Genomic DNA, 12,629 nt, shown 5'->3' on the forward strand with positions numbered 1-12,629 from the left:
CATTATAATGACATTATAAATATATTTATCAGCTTTGGTGACTCAGGATATGTCCATTTCTGTGTTTATTTCTGTGATTATAAAGTCTGTGAATAACTGTGAATAATGAATACTGATGACAAGGCAAGAGCAAAACGTTTAAAAGTGACACTGTACATCAGGTAACATTTCTGTGGGAGTTGACCCAAGAGGAGGAGCAACCACTGATGAAGAGAAGTGGGCGGGGCCAGACACAATGACATTGAGCTGACATTATGCAAATGGGAAGTGATATGCCAAATGAAGACTTACTATGGACTAACAAATTTAATTTTATTTTGTGTATGTGTGATTACTCAGTTACTGAAGTTTGTCCCAGAAAAGAGTGACATCGACCTTCTGGAGGAACACAAACATGAACTGGACAGGATGGCCAAAGCTGACCTCTTCCTCTACGACATGAGCAGGTATACACACAATCCTACAGCGTCAGTCACAATCCATAAATGTAAATTTTAAAGTCTTGTTACAGAAATGTTCATGTTTTCTAATCTGTTTATGTGTAGCTTCTGCTGTACAAGTCCCTGTGAATGAGCTATTACTATAGAAACAATAATGCATTAAAAGGGGTGCATTAATATAAACCTATGATTTGCAGCTGCACCTTCTGACTCATCAGAATACTGAATTCAGCAACATTTTTTGGTTAATTGTGGTATAAATTGATTAGTAAAAATACTAACTTATAAATTTTTAATTTAGAAATTTTGAATAATTTAGAAATTTAGACTATTTTCAAAATCTATTAGTAAAAAGATTAGTTTCCCATGGGGGAAGCCATGGCCTAATGTTTAGAGAAACAGCTTTGGGACCAAAAGGTCACTAGTTTGATTCCCTGGACCAGCAGGAATGGCTGAAGTGCCCTTGAGTAAGGCACCTAAACCCTCACTGCTCCCCAGGCTGCTCTGGGTTTGTTGTATGTCACTCTGGATAAGAGCCTCTGCTAAATGCCTGTAATGTAATGGAATGCTTTTAAAATCAAGTCTTAAAACTACAATCTGCTAGATTACTAAAAGCTCATTATGCTTAAAGTGGATGTTCATGATTGTGTTAAATGCATATTGATTTCTCATGTGAGATATCGACCTTTTCGTGAGTTGTGTTAATTTATTAAATGCATTTCTGTCCTAACCCACAGAATAAATCATTATCAGCAAAGACTGCAGTCACTCTACTTTAAAAAGAAGTTTGCTGAAAGAGTTGCAGACATCAAGCCAAAAATTGAAGGTGTGTTTCTGTAGAAATGGGGCTAAGAGCAGAATTACAGCTTATTGATATTTGCTAACAGCTTTTAATCATTCATTATTATAATCATGATTATTTATAATTAAATTAAATATTGATCAATTATGATCAGTGTTGGGCGGCACGGTGGTGTAGTGGTTAGCGCTGTCACCTGACAGCAAGAAGGTCCGGGTTCGAGCCCCGTGGCCGGCGAGGGCCTTTCTGTGCGGAGTTTGCATGTTCTCCCCGTGTCCGCGTGGGTTTCCTCCGGGTGCTCCGGTTTCCCCCACAGTCCAAAGACATGCAGGTTAGGTTAACTGGTGACTCTAAATTGACCGTAGGTGTGAATGTGAGTGTGAATGGTTGTCTGTGTCTATGTGTCAGCCCTGTGATGACCTGGCGACTTGTCCAGGGTGTACCCCGCCTTTCGCCCGTAGTCAGCTGGGATAGGCTCCAGCTTGCCTGCGACCCTGTAGAACAGGATAAAGTGGCTACAGATAATGACATGAGATGATATATTGCGTAAAGACAATAACCTGGATTTTTTGTCTTCTTCTTCTTCTTAATAATAATAATAATAATACCACATACAGCAGGGCTTTTCAAAGTGTGGGGCGCGCCCCCCCTGGGGGGCGCCAGAGTTCTTCGGGGGGGCGCAACGTGAGAGACAAAATGGATCGATTTTTAGTACCTAAAGCTACAGTGAGTGAGGAGACAAAGTCTGGGCCAAGCAAAAAAAAACCCAGAGCCTCCAGGATGTTGCGATTTGCAACTTCAGCGCAAATTCAACCAATCCCCGCGAATTCAGGGCGGTGTTGCAATTATATCCAATCACAGCAACTTTCCCGCAAATTTGACCAATCATTGGCGTCGTCTTGAGGTGACGTCGACAAACTACCTTCCGCCTTATTTCCGTGTGTTCAAGAGAAGCAGCATGCGCGCAGTGTTGCCAGATTGGGAGGTTTCAAGTGCATTTTGGCGGGTTTTGAACATATTTTGGACTGGAAAACGTCAGCAGTATCTGGCAACACTGAAAGTGTGTTATGTTTACAGTGAAGGACTGTGTGCACTTTATTTTTTTTTACTTAATACAAGAAATTAATGGATGCCAACATCTCATCTCATTATCTCTAGCCGCTTTATCCTTCTACAGGGTCGCAGGCAAGCTGGAGCCTATCCCAGCTGACTACGGGCGAGAGGCGGGGTACACCCTGGACAAGTCGCCAGGTCATCACAGGGCTGACACATAGACACAGACAACCATTTACACTCACATTCACACCTACGGTCAATTTAGAGTCACCAGTTAACCTAACCTGCATGTCTTTGGACTGTGGGGGAAACCGGAGCACCCGGAGGAAACCCACGCGGACACGGGGAGAACATGCAAACTCCACACAGAAAGGCCCTCGCCGGCCCCGGGGCTCGAACCCAGGACCTTCTTGCTGTGAGGCAACAGCGCTAACCACTACACCACCATGCCGTGGATGCCAACATTTTTGCCAAAATGGTATTTTATTTTCCATTGTTTAGGCAGCTTCAGCATCATACTGTGAGATTCTGTTCAAATTGTTTTTTTTTCTTCTATGAAGCCTGAGCCATTTATTTAATTAGTTTATAATTATTGTTTAATTTAGTCTTCAGGAGAGACTGACTGTACACAGCACTAGTATTAATAGTTTTTTTCTTATATGAAAGCTGAGGCATTTATATTATATTTTAAGGTAACTTCATGTTGTGCTGTGAGGTTCTCTGCACTTTAACTTTTGAACCAACAGGTGCATTTGGATAAGTAAAGCCTATTTTTCTGCATTTTTGTAGTCCTGGTAATCTTTTATATTGGTAAAGTTGTTTATAGGACCATTTCTCAGTGTCTTTGTTTTTTTAATCAATAGTTTTTCAGTAATAACTTAATATTTAACATATCACTCAATTTTAATCACAAAAAGAGAAAATCGCAACAATTTCTCGCAACTTTCACTTCCTCCCGCAATGTAATCGCAACAAAAACCTAAAAAACACCGCAACTTTCATCGCAATTTTTTTTTGGAAAACCCCCGCAACATCAGACATTTTAGCCCGCAACAATCACAAAAAAGGCCCCCGAAATCCTGGGGGACTGGAAAAAGAAGGAAGTATGACCACGATTATTTAAAGTTTGGATTTTCATGGACTGGATCTGAAGATGCTCCACTGCCACAGTGTGTTGTCTGCCAAGAGGTGCTAGCTAACGATGCTATGAGATGTTTAAAATGTGTAAAACAAGATGTTTTAAAAAGCACAGATGTTTAAAATGTGAATAAGAAAAAAATAAAAATGTGTACAACAACCATTTTTTAAAAATACGAATGGAACATTAAGTATAGCAACAACAAAAATTGTAGGGGGGGGCTGTTGTTTATTTGCTCTCCGAGGGGGGGCTGACTCTCCCACACTTTGAAAACCCCTGCCATAAAAGGATAATTAATATATAGATTATATAGTAAGAATATTACTACTAATAAAAACTATACTAAAACATATATTTGTACATTTATATTATGTTAAACATTTTTCTTCATGTAATATTTTGTTTATTTTTATTGCTACTACTAAATCATCTTCACAATCCTAATATACTGATAAATACTATGTTGTAATATTTTAATTTATATTTAATTAAAATTAATTTAAATAATAATTTATATTTAAATTATACATTATACGGTACAGTAACTTTCTTAAAATAATAAAACCATCAGGTGCTGTAATAACACATATTAAAATAGTCAAATTTGAATTAATGCTCTTAAGTAAAAGCTCTACTTAAGTAAAAAGCTCCCAGATGAGAGAGTTGTGTTTTTGTGTTTCAGCCCTCAGTCAGGCGTCTATAGAGGTGCTGCAGAGTCAAAACCTGCGCCAGCTACTTGAGGTCATCCTCGCACTTGGGAACTACATGAACAAAGGTCAAAGGGGAAATGCGTATGGCTTCAGGGTGTCCTCGCTCAACAAGATCGCCGACACCAAGTCCAGCATCGACAAGTGAGGAGCGCAGGACACAAACATGTTCTGATATCCTTCTTTCCAGGTTGTCACTGTTCAGCTCTGATCAATCTCTGTGTGTGTGTGTGTGTGTGTAGGAACATCACTCTGCTGCATTACCTGATTATGCTCCTGGAGCAGAAATATCCCAAGGTGGCACTGTTTCATGAAGACCTACAGAATGTCCCAGAGGCTGCTAAAGTCAAGTAGGTGCTTCGAGAACATGCGCACGCGCACACACACACACACCCTTTTGATGTGTACTATATTTTACTCATTTAGCATGACAGAACTGGAGAAAGATATGAGCAACCTGCGCAAGGGCCTGAAGAGTGTGGAGGCGGTGAGTAATACTGTGTGTGTGTGTGTGTGTGTGTGTGTGTGTGTGTGTGTGTGTGTGTGTGTGTGTGTGTGTGTGTAAAACTGTACACTGGATGTGTGTGTGTGTATGCAGGAGCTGGAGTACCAGAAGACTCGTCCCCCCGACTCAGGTGATAAGTTCGTGTCTGTGGTCAGTCAGTTCATCACTGTGGCAGGATTCAGCTTCTCTGAGGTGGAAGATTCACTACAGGATGCCAAGGAGATGGTAAAAAAATCACTAATGAACTGAAGGAGTGATGGAGAGAGGGATGGAGGGATCATTAGAAGTGTGTGGACAGATGATAGATGGATTAGTGGTTGTGGAATGATGCATAAATTGAAGATGCAAGAATAGATAGATAGATAGATAGATAGATAGATAGATAGATAGATAGATAGATAGATAGATAGATAGATAGATAGATAGATGACTGAAAGAATGGATGGATGGATAATAGATTGTTAGGATGATGGATGAATGGTTGAATGAGTGGATGGATGGAAGATTGTTAGACTGTTCGACTGAAAAGATGGATGGATGATAGATTGTTAGACTTTTAGGATGATAGATGGATGAATGGGTGGATGGACGGATTGTTAGACTGTTAGACTGAAAGAATGATGGATTAATAGATAGATGGATGAATGGATGGATGGATAGATGGATGATAGGTGGTTAGACTGACAAAATGATGGATGGATACATGGATGGATGGCTGGAGGGAGGGAAGAAAGTATTGATGGATTGCTAGAAAGTTGCATAAATGGTTAGTTAAATGGATGGATAGATGTATCAATAAATGGATGATGACCTGATTATGGATTGATGATAAATGATAGATAGATAGATAGATAGATAGATAGATAGATAGATAGATAGATAGATAGATAGATAGATAGATAGATAGATAGAATTAAAAAAGGCTCTTTAAGGACTCCTCAGAATGTTTGACCATTTTCCCTAAGAGTGTGTAGATCACAGTGTAACAGTGAAGTGTTCTGTGATGTGGACGTGTAGGTTTGAATCATCCATCTGTCTCTCATTAGTCACAAACTGAGGATTTGAAGATGTTCCGTGTAATTGCGTGCGGCACGAGTATTTTTCTCACGGCTCTCATGTGTGGAACTTGAGACATTCCTCCATTACGACGTTGCTTTCGAGTGGACATTAAAACATCTGAAATACAGCCTGTAGGACGTAAATCAGACGTAAATCAGGACTCAGAGCTCACACTCGGCTTTACTGGGTTCCTCCTAGAACTGCTGAAAACACACAGAGACTTACACATGGCACACACGCGCGCACACACACACACACACACACACACACAACTGGGTCACACACAGATCCATTTCAAAGCACTCTCTATTTGAGTTGAGGAGCCACATGGAACAGATTTGTGTGCAGATCTGGATTTACGGTGTTTTTTAGTGGGTGTCAGAGAAAAAGCACCGGTGTGGTTTTTTTTTTAATGGAGGTTAAAAGACATTTTACACTGAGAGGGGGGAAAAAAATGGAAGATTGTGTTGTTGGTCTTTATTCTATCCTTCTATGTCCAGCTAGAAAATGTAGTGGCCAAAATGTATCACTAGAACTGGCCCTGACCAATTTGGTGCCCTAGGCAAGATTTTTGCTGGTGTCCCTTCCATCATAGCCAGTCCCATCACCAATCATTGTGCTTATACACTCACACAGAAAGTGTATAGCTTCGTATCTTTGACATTTTCTTTATTTTAGAAACAAACAAAAAAACCTCACAAAAAAACCCAGGATTTGCAGGGTGGGATTAAAATATTTCAGAAGTGCATCTGAAGAGAGAATTGGAGTATACGAGACCACTGGGTGTTACATAAGCTGCTGATGGTGAAATCCAGCCTATAGGGGCCCTTCACTGACGTCACAGATTTTTTTTTTATCATGGAGTGTCTGCTATATTGTTGGAGAAACAAAGAAATATAGCCATGACAGTTAATAATGAAAATCGAGACAACTGCAATTAGTACAACCTCTCTGAAATGATAAAAAAATTTAGATTATAACAGGAGATCATGTTACATCCAAAAGCTGAAACATGCAGGCATCACAGATCCGTATAATTTACCCGCAAATGTATTTATTCCACTTGAAAAGTGTACGGCAAACCAGCTACTGCATTTGGGACACTACGACGTCTTGAACTATTTAATATTTGGGACTTCTAAATACACCAAACATGTTAAAACAGACAAAAGTACAGATGCCTACTGATATTTTAAGGCAGGTTTCATGCATGCTGGAATGTTATGGGAAATTCCTGATAAAGTAAAATACCTTATTATGATAAAGTTAAACTCAAATATAGGCTTCTAAAAGTAATAAACAAGCCAGGGCCTAGATCTAGCATATTTTATGGTGTTTAGCCTCATCCACATTATCAGTACACGACAAATATGCTGCTAGTCGAGCCAAGCATTAGATCTAATAAAATATATCAGATCCAAAGCCCACATCCAGATCTACATTTTAATGTTACACAGAGCTTTCAAACTAACTTGATATAAAATGTTCTCCACACACACAGGGATGCTTTGTTATCATCCAGTCTTCCTGTTTAACTACAGCTCACCATTTTTCTCATCTTTTTGAGTTCACCAGGAAGAAGTGAAAAGTTAAACCAGGCTTATCTCCACTTCTGTTATTACATGCAAAAGCACTACAGGTCTCTAGCATTGTTCTTTTAGATGGAACTTCTACAAATTTATCTGTAGATGTTTACTGAATTGGGCTTACAGTCACTTGTATACACTTGTGTTGGTTATTGTCAAACACAGCTTGCTCAGCAACATGACCAGATAAACAAATCCAAAGTTACGATGATGTCATGTGAAAGGCCCCTATAATATCATTGAAGCCACATTATACCCGACAACAATCTAAACACAAACAGCAAGAGTAATTACATGGAGAATTCTTGCACAAAACATGTATTCAGCACTTCTCTCACATGATGCATGCTGTTTTGCTCTAAATATAAAAACAATCAATAATGAAAATGCAAAGGCTTACAACTATTATAAAATGTGAAAATTCAAATTCAATCTTTTGAAACTGGTCTCACTGAATTCAGAATTGAATGCAGAACAACATACTTTTTACAGAATTAAAATATACTTATCCATTCTTGAGATATTACAAATCAAAGATTGAAAAAACGGCTTAATTTTTAGAAAACTGGCGTAATATTATGTATTAGGATCACATGGTCTAAAATGGGCCTCATTAACAAATGAGATCAAATTATTATTAGCATTTTTAAAATAATTTATTTATTTTTCAAGATATTTACATGGAAATTTGCAGGTTGTATACTGAATACAAAGTTTGAAAAATTAGTAAAAACAAATTATGGAATTTAGCATTTAATTAGCATTAATTATCCTAATTAGGTAAAATGTTAAATCGGTAAACTCAATAAAAAAGTAATAAAAGATTATTTCTAATACCCTCTTTGTGCTCTGTAGGCCTTTGTATTTCTCAAAAGTAGGGCCTATTAGTGTTTATATTAAATAATATAAATGATAATATTCACAGCTATCAAGGCTAACATCAAAAAAACTGTGTGAGCCACATCCAATAAACATTTCCAGTTAACTGAACTGAAATTAACACTTGTGTTTCTGACTTCTGTTTTTTTTTAAATCTCATTCTGACCACTAAGATCTCAATATTTTTCATCAAAACAACTAGTTATATTCTAAAATAGTTATTTATTTACATGAATCAATTTGATTTGAAAATAAGTAGGTAAAGCTATGAAAACTCACTTCAAAGTCTCCTGTGAATCATAACATCAAAACCAGCTGATAGAAAATTTTGCTGAATACTTCATCAGAAACAGTGAGAGTGAGAGAACATCCCTATAAAAGTTATCTAATTGATATTCACAAGTAATCCAGTCGGAAACCCAATCAGAAGAGAGAGAGAGAGCCTGACTGCTTTCCCGTGATTCAAAAAGTACTATCACGTGAGTCAAGAGTGTACCCTGTTGTACCAACTGCAATCTGCCGTTACTCCCAAAGCACTGAACAGATCTTAATGAGATAAATTTCTTTGGAAAGCAGATATTATAAGTTTTTTAATGATAGTATTTACGATAGAAAATATTCAAGAGTTAAACAATGGCAGGTTTGTAAACTTAGATGAGCGTCTGCATAGACAATTTTCACACCACAGCCAGCGAGCGTCTGATATGCCCACTGTAAATTTAAAAATTTTAGTGTCATATCACACATACTGTGTAGTATGATTTCAATGTTCACTAACTGCTGATAAGCTGTACTCATTGAAACAATGGGGAAATTTTTTTTCTGAACAATTCAACCAAAAGTAGATATGATTATGATATAAAATGTACATAGACTAAATATGGAATATTTTTTATTTCTTTATGTGTGAATTACTTTGAAGCTTTTTATTTATTTGTTGATTATATCATTAGTCATCTTTTTATATTAACTGGCCTTTTTTTTAATACTCCATTTAAGTTATTGATAGTTGCAAATATATTTTGCTTGAAACTGTCCAATTGAGCATCATAGAACAGTAATCAGTGGTTTAAATAGTAATCAGAGGGATTAACAAGGCTGCAGTATCTGAACCTTTGTCTTTGCTCTAAATCTTCACTATTCTCCTCTTCTTCAGTTCCAGAAGGCAGTGAAAGTATTTGGCGAGGAACCCAGCTCGACGCAACCTGACAATTTCTTCGGGATTTTTGAACAGTTCCTGCAGGCATTCGCTGAAGCCAAACAGGACAATGAGAACATGCGTAAACGCAAGGAGGAGGAGGAGCGCAGGGCTCGCCTGGAGGCTCAGGTACAACATTATCACCACCTAGTAGTCTACCATGTAATCTGGTGACATTTAGAGTGTACTTTAGATACTTTTCTCTAAATCTTGTTAATTATGCTGTTCTATGTACATACGTTCCCTTGATTTTGAGCTTTTCTCAGAAATCCTGTCAGATTAGCTTAGCTAATATTAAGGGTGAAACATTTCTGAACATGACTTTACAATCCTAATCTACAATATTCCTCATCTCTCTCTCAGTTGAAGGAGCAGAGGGAAAAGGAACGAAAAGCACGAAAAGCGAAGGAAAACTGTGAGGAGGATGGCGAGTTTGATGACCTTGTCTCTGCCCTCCGTTCCGGAGAAGTGTTTGACAAAGATTTGAGTAACATGAAACGTAACCGCAAACGAATAAGCACGCAGACCCTTGAGATGAGCCGAGAGAGACCAATCACCAAACTCAATCTCTGAGGAAAATCAGTGCTAATGCTAAATTTTAGAGAAGAATTCATTCTAACAAGTCACGGCAGTGGAGGGAGAAAAAAAAAAAGACTATAACTTTGCACTATTGTGGCCTGCTAGCTAATCGGCTAATTAGCCATTCATAAGAAATTAGCCTAAACACTAAAAAAAGTCTATCAGCAGACCTGTGGATGCTGGCTATGTTACGGATAACGCAGCTATGCTGAATTGTCAGTATTAAAACTGATGTATGATGCAGTGCATTGTGGGTAATAAACCTGCTCCCTATATATAAATGTGCCAAATGAACGATAAAGAAGCCTTTTACTACAACAAACTGAAAATCTTCGAGCTTTTTCTTTTTTTAATGGGTCCTCTAGTACATCCCAGTATTTAGAATGGAAAATGTGCTAAGATTTAACATGTAACACTACCATCTGGCGGTGAAGTCGAGGTATTGCACCTTCTCATCTTGAACTTCATGGATAATTAATGATTTTTTTTTCTTATTGGAAAATAATCACATGAACTCAAATCTCATCTGGAGATTTATAAGGACTGACTCTGTTTATCTCTGTGTGACTTTTTTATCTCTGTCTTGGTGTGTGTTCGGTTTATTCGTGATATTTAACAGACACAAAATGGCGACCCAAACACCTACTAGTTAAAGCTTCATTACACCAGATTCATGTCAGTCAGCACATTAACACACACTTCATGAAGATGAAAGAGGTGTTTTGAAGTGTTTTAATTTACATTTGAAGGCTTTACTTACAAACAAATATTTCAGCAGCAGAAAAAAAGTGAAATGCACATTTTGTGAAACTTCTCCCTTCTTGCCAAATAATTTTGCTCACATCGTTTAAGCCTAATAAGAGATTTCAGAAGTGTTGTATTTAATAAAGACAGTATAAAATGTTGATATGGTGATGCTTTCTCAGGCTGATGAGGGAACAACTGTTTATAACTTGTTTCTGAGATGATCCATTAAATGTGACTATATACAGATAGAATGTACAATATCTTGTGGATATGAAAATGGCAAATTACTGTGATATAAAGGGAATAAAACACCAGGATGTACTGTCATCGCAAAACAACCAACGTTAAAGTAGTAACAGGAACTCCGCTTCATCACGCCTATTTACTTTGCAAAGGAACTATCAAATGATGCTAGCATGTTGTGAAAGCTTATAGAAGAAGCCTTTATTTGTCACACATACACTCAAGCACAGACTTAAGCAGACAGTGAAATTTCTACTCTACTTTTAACCCATCTGAAGCAGTGAACATGCACATGCACACACAAGTGAGCAATGAGCACACACACAAACCCAGAGCAGTGGGCAGCTATACTACAGCGCCTGGGGAGCAGTTATGGGTTAGGTGCCTTGCTCAAGGGTGCTTCAGCTCAACCTCAGGCCATGGCTGCCCCATGTTAACCTAACCACATGTCTTTGGACTGTGGGGGAAACCGGAGCACCCGGAGGAAACCCACACAGACACGGCGAGAACATGCAAACTCCACACAGAAAGGCCCTCATCGGCCACTGGGCTCCAACCCAGAACCTTCTTGCTATGAGGTGACAGTGCAAACCACTACACCACCGTGCCGCCCCAGTTATAGTCACTGGTTTAGCATTGGTGATTTTAGCATTACAGTCACCAGTTTGGCATTGTACACCACCTGAGTACATTTTGAGGTCAAGGGAAAGTTGTGTATGTTTCATTTTTAGCCAGAGTGTTCCTTTAACAAAAGTCAAAATCTGCAAAGAAAATTCATTAACTCTTAATAATTAGTTTAGTTTTTAGCTCATTCATTCGTTAAGAATTCTACACAATACATTTCTAAAAGTATTAGATTTTCTTTTATTACATTATCAGTATGATTGTTCACAGAACTGTCACAGACACACAGACACAAACAGCTTTATTTCAGGAAAATCAAATTAATTTCAGGAAAATCTGGTCACGTTTTCAACATTTTGTAAAAGTTCTACACACCAAATCTGCAATACTGTTTGAGTTTATAAGGAGGGAAAAGTGCAAAATTTAAAGGGAAAAATCCAACTTAATAATAAAGCCTGTGTTTTAAAGCAAAACCATGTGGCTTGTACATTGCGTGTACATAATCACTGTAACCTGTCTTGGTATTCATATCTGTACAAATGTAAATAATCTCTTAAGATGCCACTCTGGTTTTGTGTTCATGATTTTGTCATTTAGGATTGTGTTGTTGATGCTGTTGAATGCTTTTTTTAAGGTAATGTTTTTCCTTCTGTATGCGGGTTTTCTCAGTGTCCTCTTTATTTAAAAACAGTTTTCAATGTGAAATAGATTACAGGAAAAAAAAATAAAACAAATCCATGAGCTCATTTGGTGTGTATATTGGTGTGATTTGTCACTGTTCAGCCCTTTAACCTTCGTTTGCTCAAATTGAATTAGATTTTTGTGTTTAATAAAGTGTCACACAGGCATTTCAGCAGAAATCTTTGGAAATTGTTAAAAATATCCTGATTACATCTCTGAATCAGACAAGGTGGGGACAGTAAGGAAAATTCAAATGAAACAGAAAGCAATGATGTTGAAATTTGTCAATATGAATCCAAGATATTTTATGTTTTGTTGGTCAACTTCATTTCATTTGTTAATATGCATCCATTCCTGCATTTCAAACCTGTAATACATTCCAAAAAAG

General features: G+C 37.7%; 1 protein-coding gene across 1 annotated transcript in view; it reads left to right on the plus strand.

Moving 5' to 3' along the window:
* daam1a (dishevelled associated activator of morphogenesis 1a) overlaps nucleotides 1-12,290 on the plus strand; it is an 82,728-nt gene extending 70,438 nt beyond the window's left edge. Inside the window, exons 18-25 of the mRNA XM_060933780.1 lie at nucleotides 340-446; nucleotides 1,178-1,266; nucleotides 4,116-4,284; nucleotides 4,383-4,490; nucleotides 4,567-4,627; nucleotides 4,739-4,870; nucleotides 9,326-9,496; nucleotides 9,731-12,290. Of these exons, the coding sequence (XP_060789763.1) occupies nucleotides 340-446; nucleotides 1,178-1,266; nucleotides 4,116-4,284; nucleotides 4,383-4,490; nucleotides 4,567-4,627; nucleotides 4,739-4,870; nucleotides 9,326-9,496; nucleotides 9,731-9,940 (1,047 nt within the window). The 3' untranslated portion in view covers nucleotides 9,941-12,290. The remainder of the gene's footprint in view (nucleotides 1-339; nucleotides 447-1,177; nucleotides 1,267-4,115; nucleotides 4,285-4,382; nucleotides 4,491-4,566; nucleotides 4,628-4,738; nucleotides 4,871-9,325; nucleotides 9,497-9,730) is intronic.
* The last annotated feature ends 339 nt before the right edge of the window (nucleotides 12,291-12,629 follow it).

Source organism: Neoarius graeffei, chromosome 11 (assembly GCF_027579695.1).
Source record: "Neoarius graeffei isolate fNeoGra1 chromosome 11, fNeoGra1.pri, whole genome shotgun sequence".
Taxonomy (NCBI): Eukaryota; Metazoa; Chordata; class Actinopteri; order Siluriformes; family Ariidae; genus Neoarius; species Neoarius graeffei.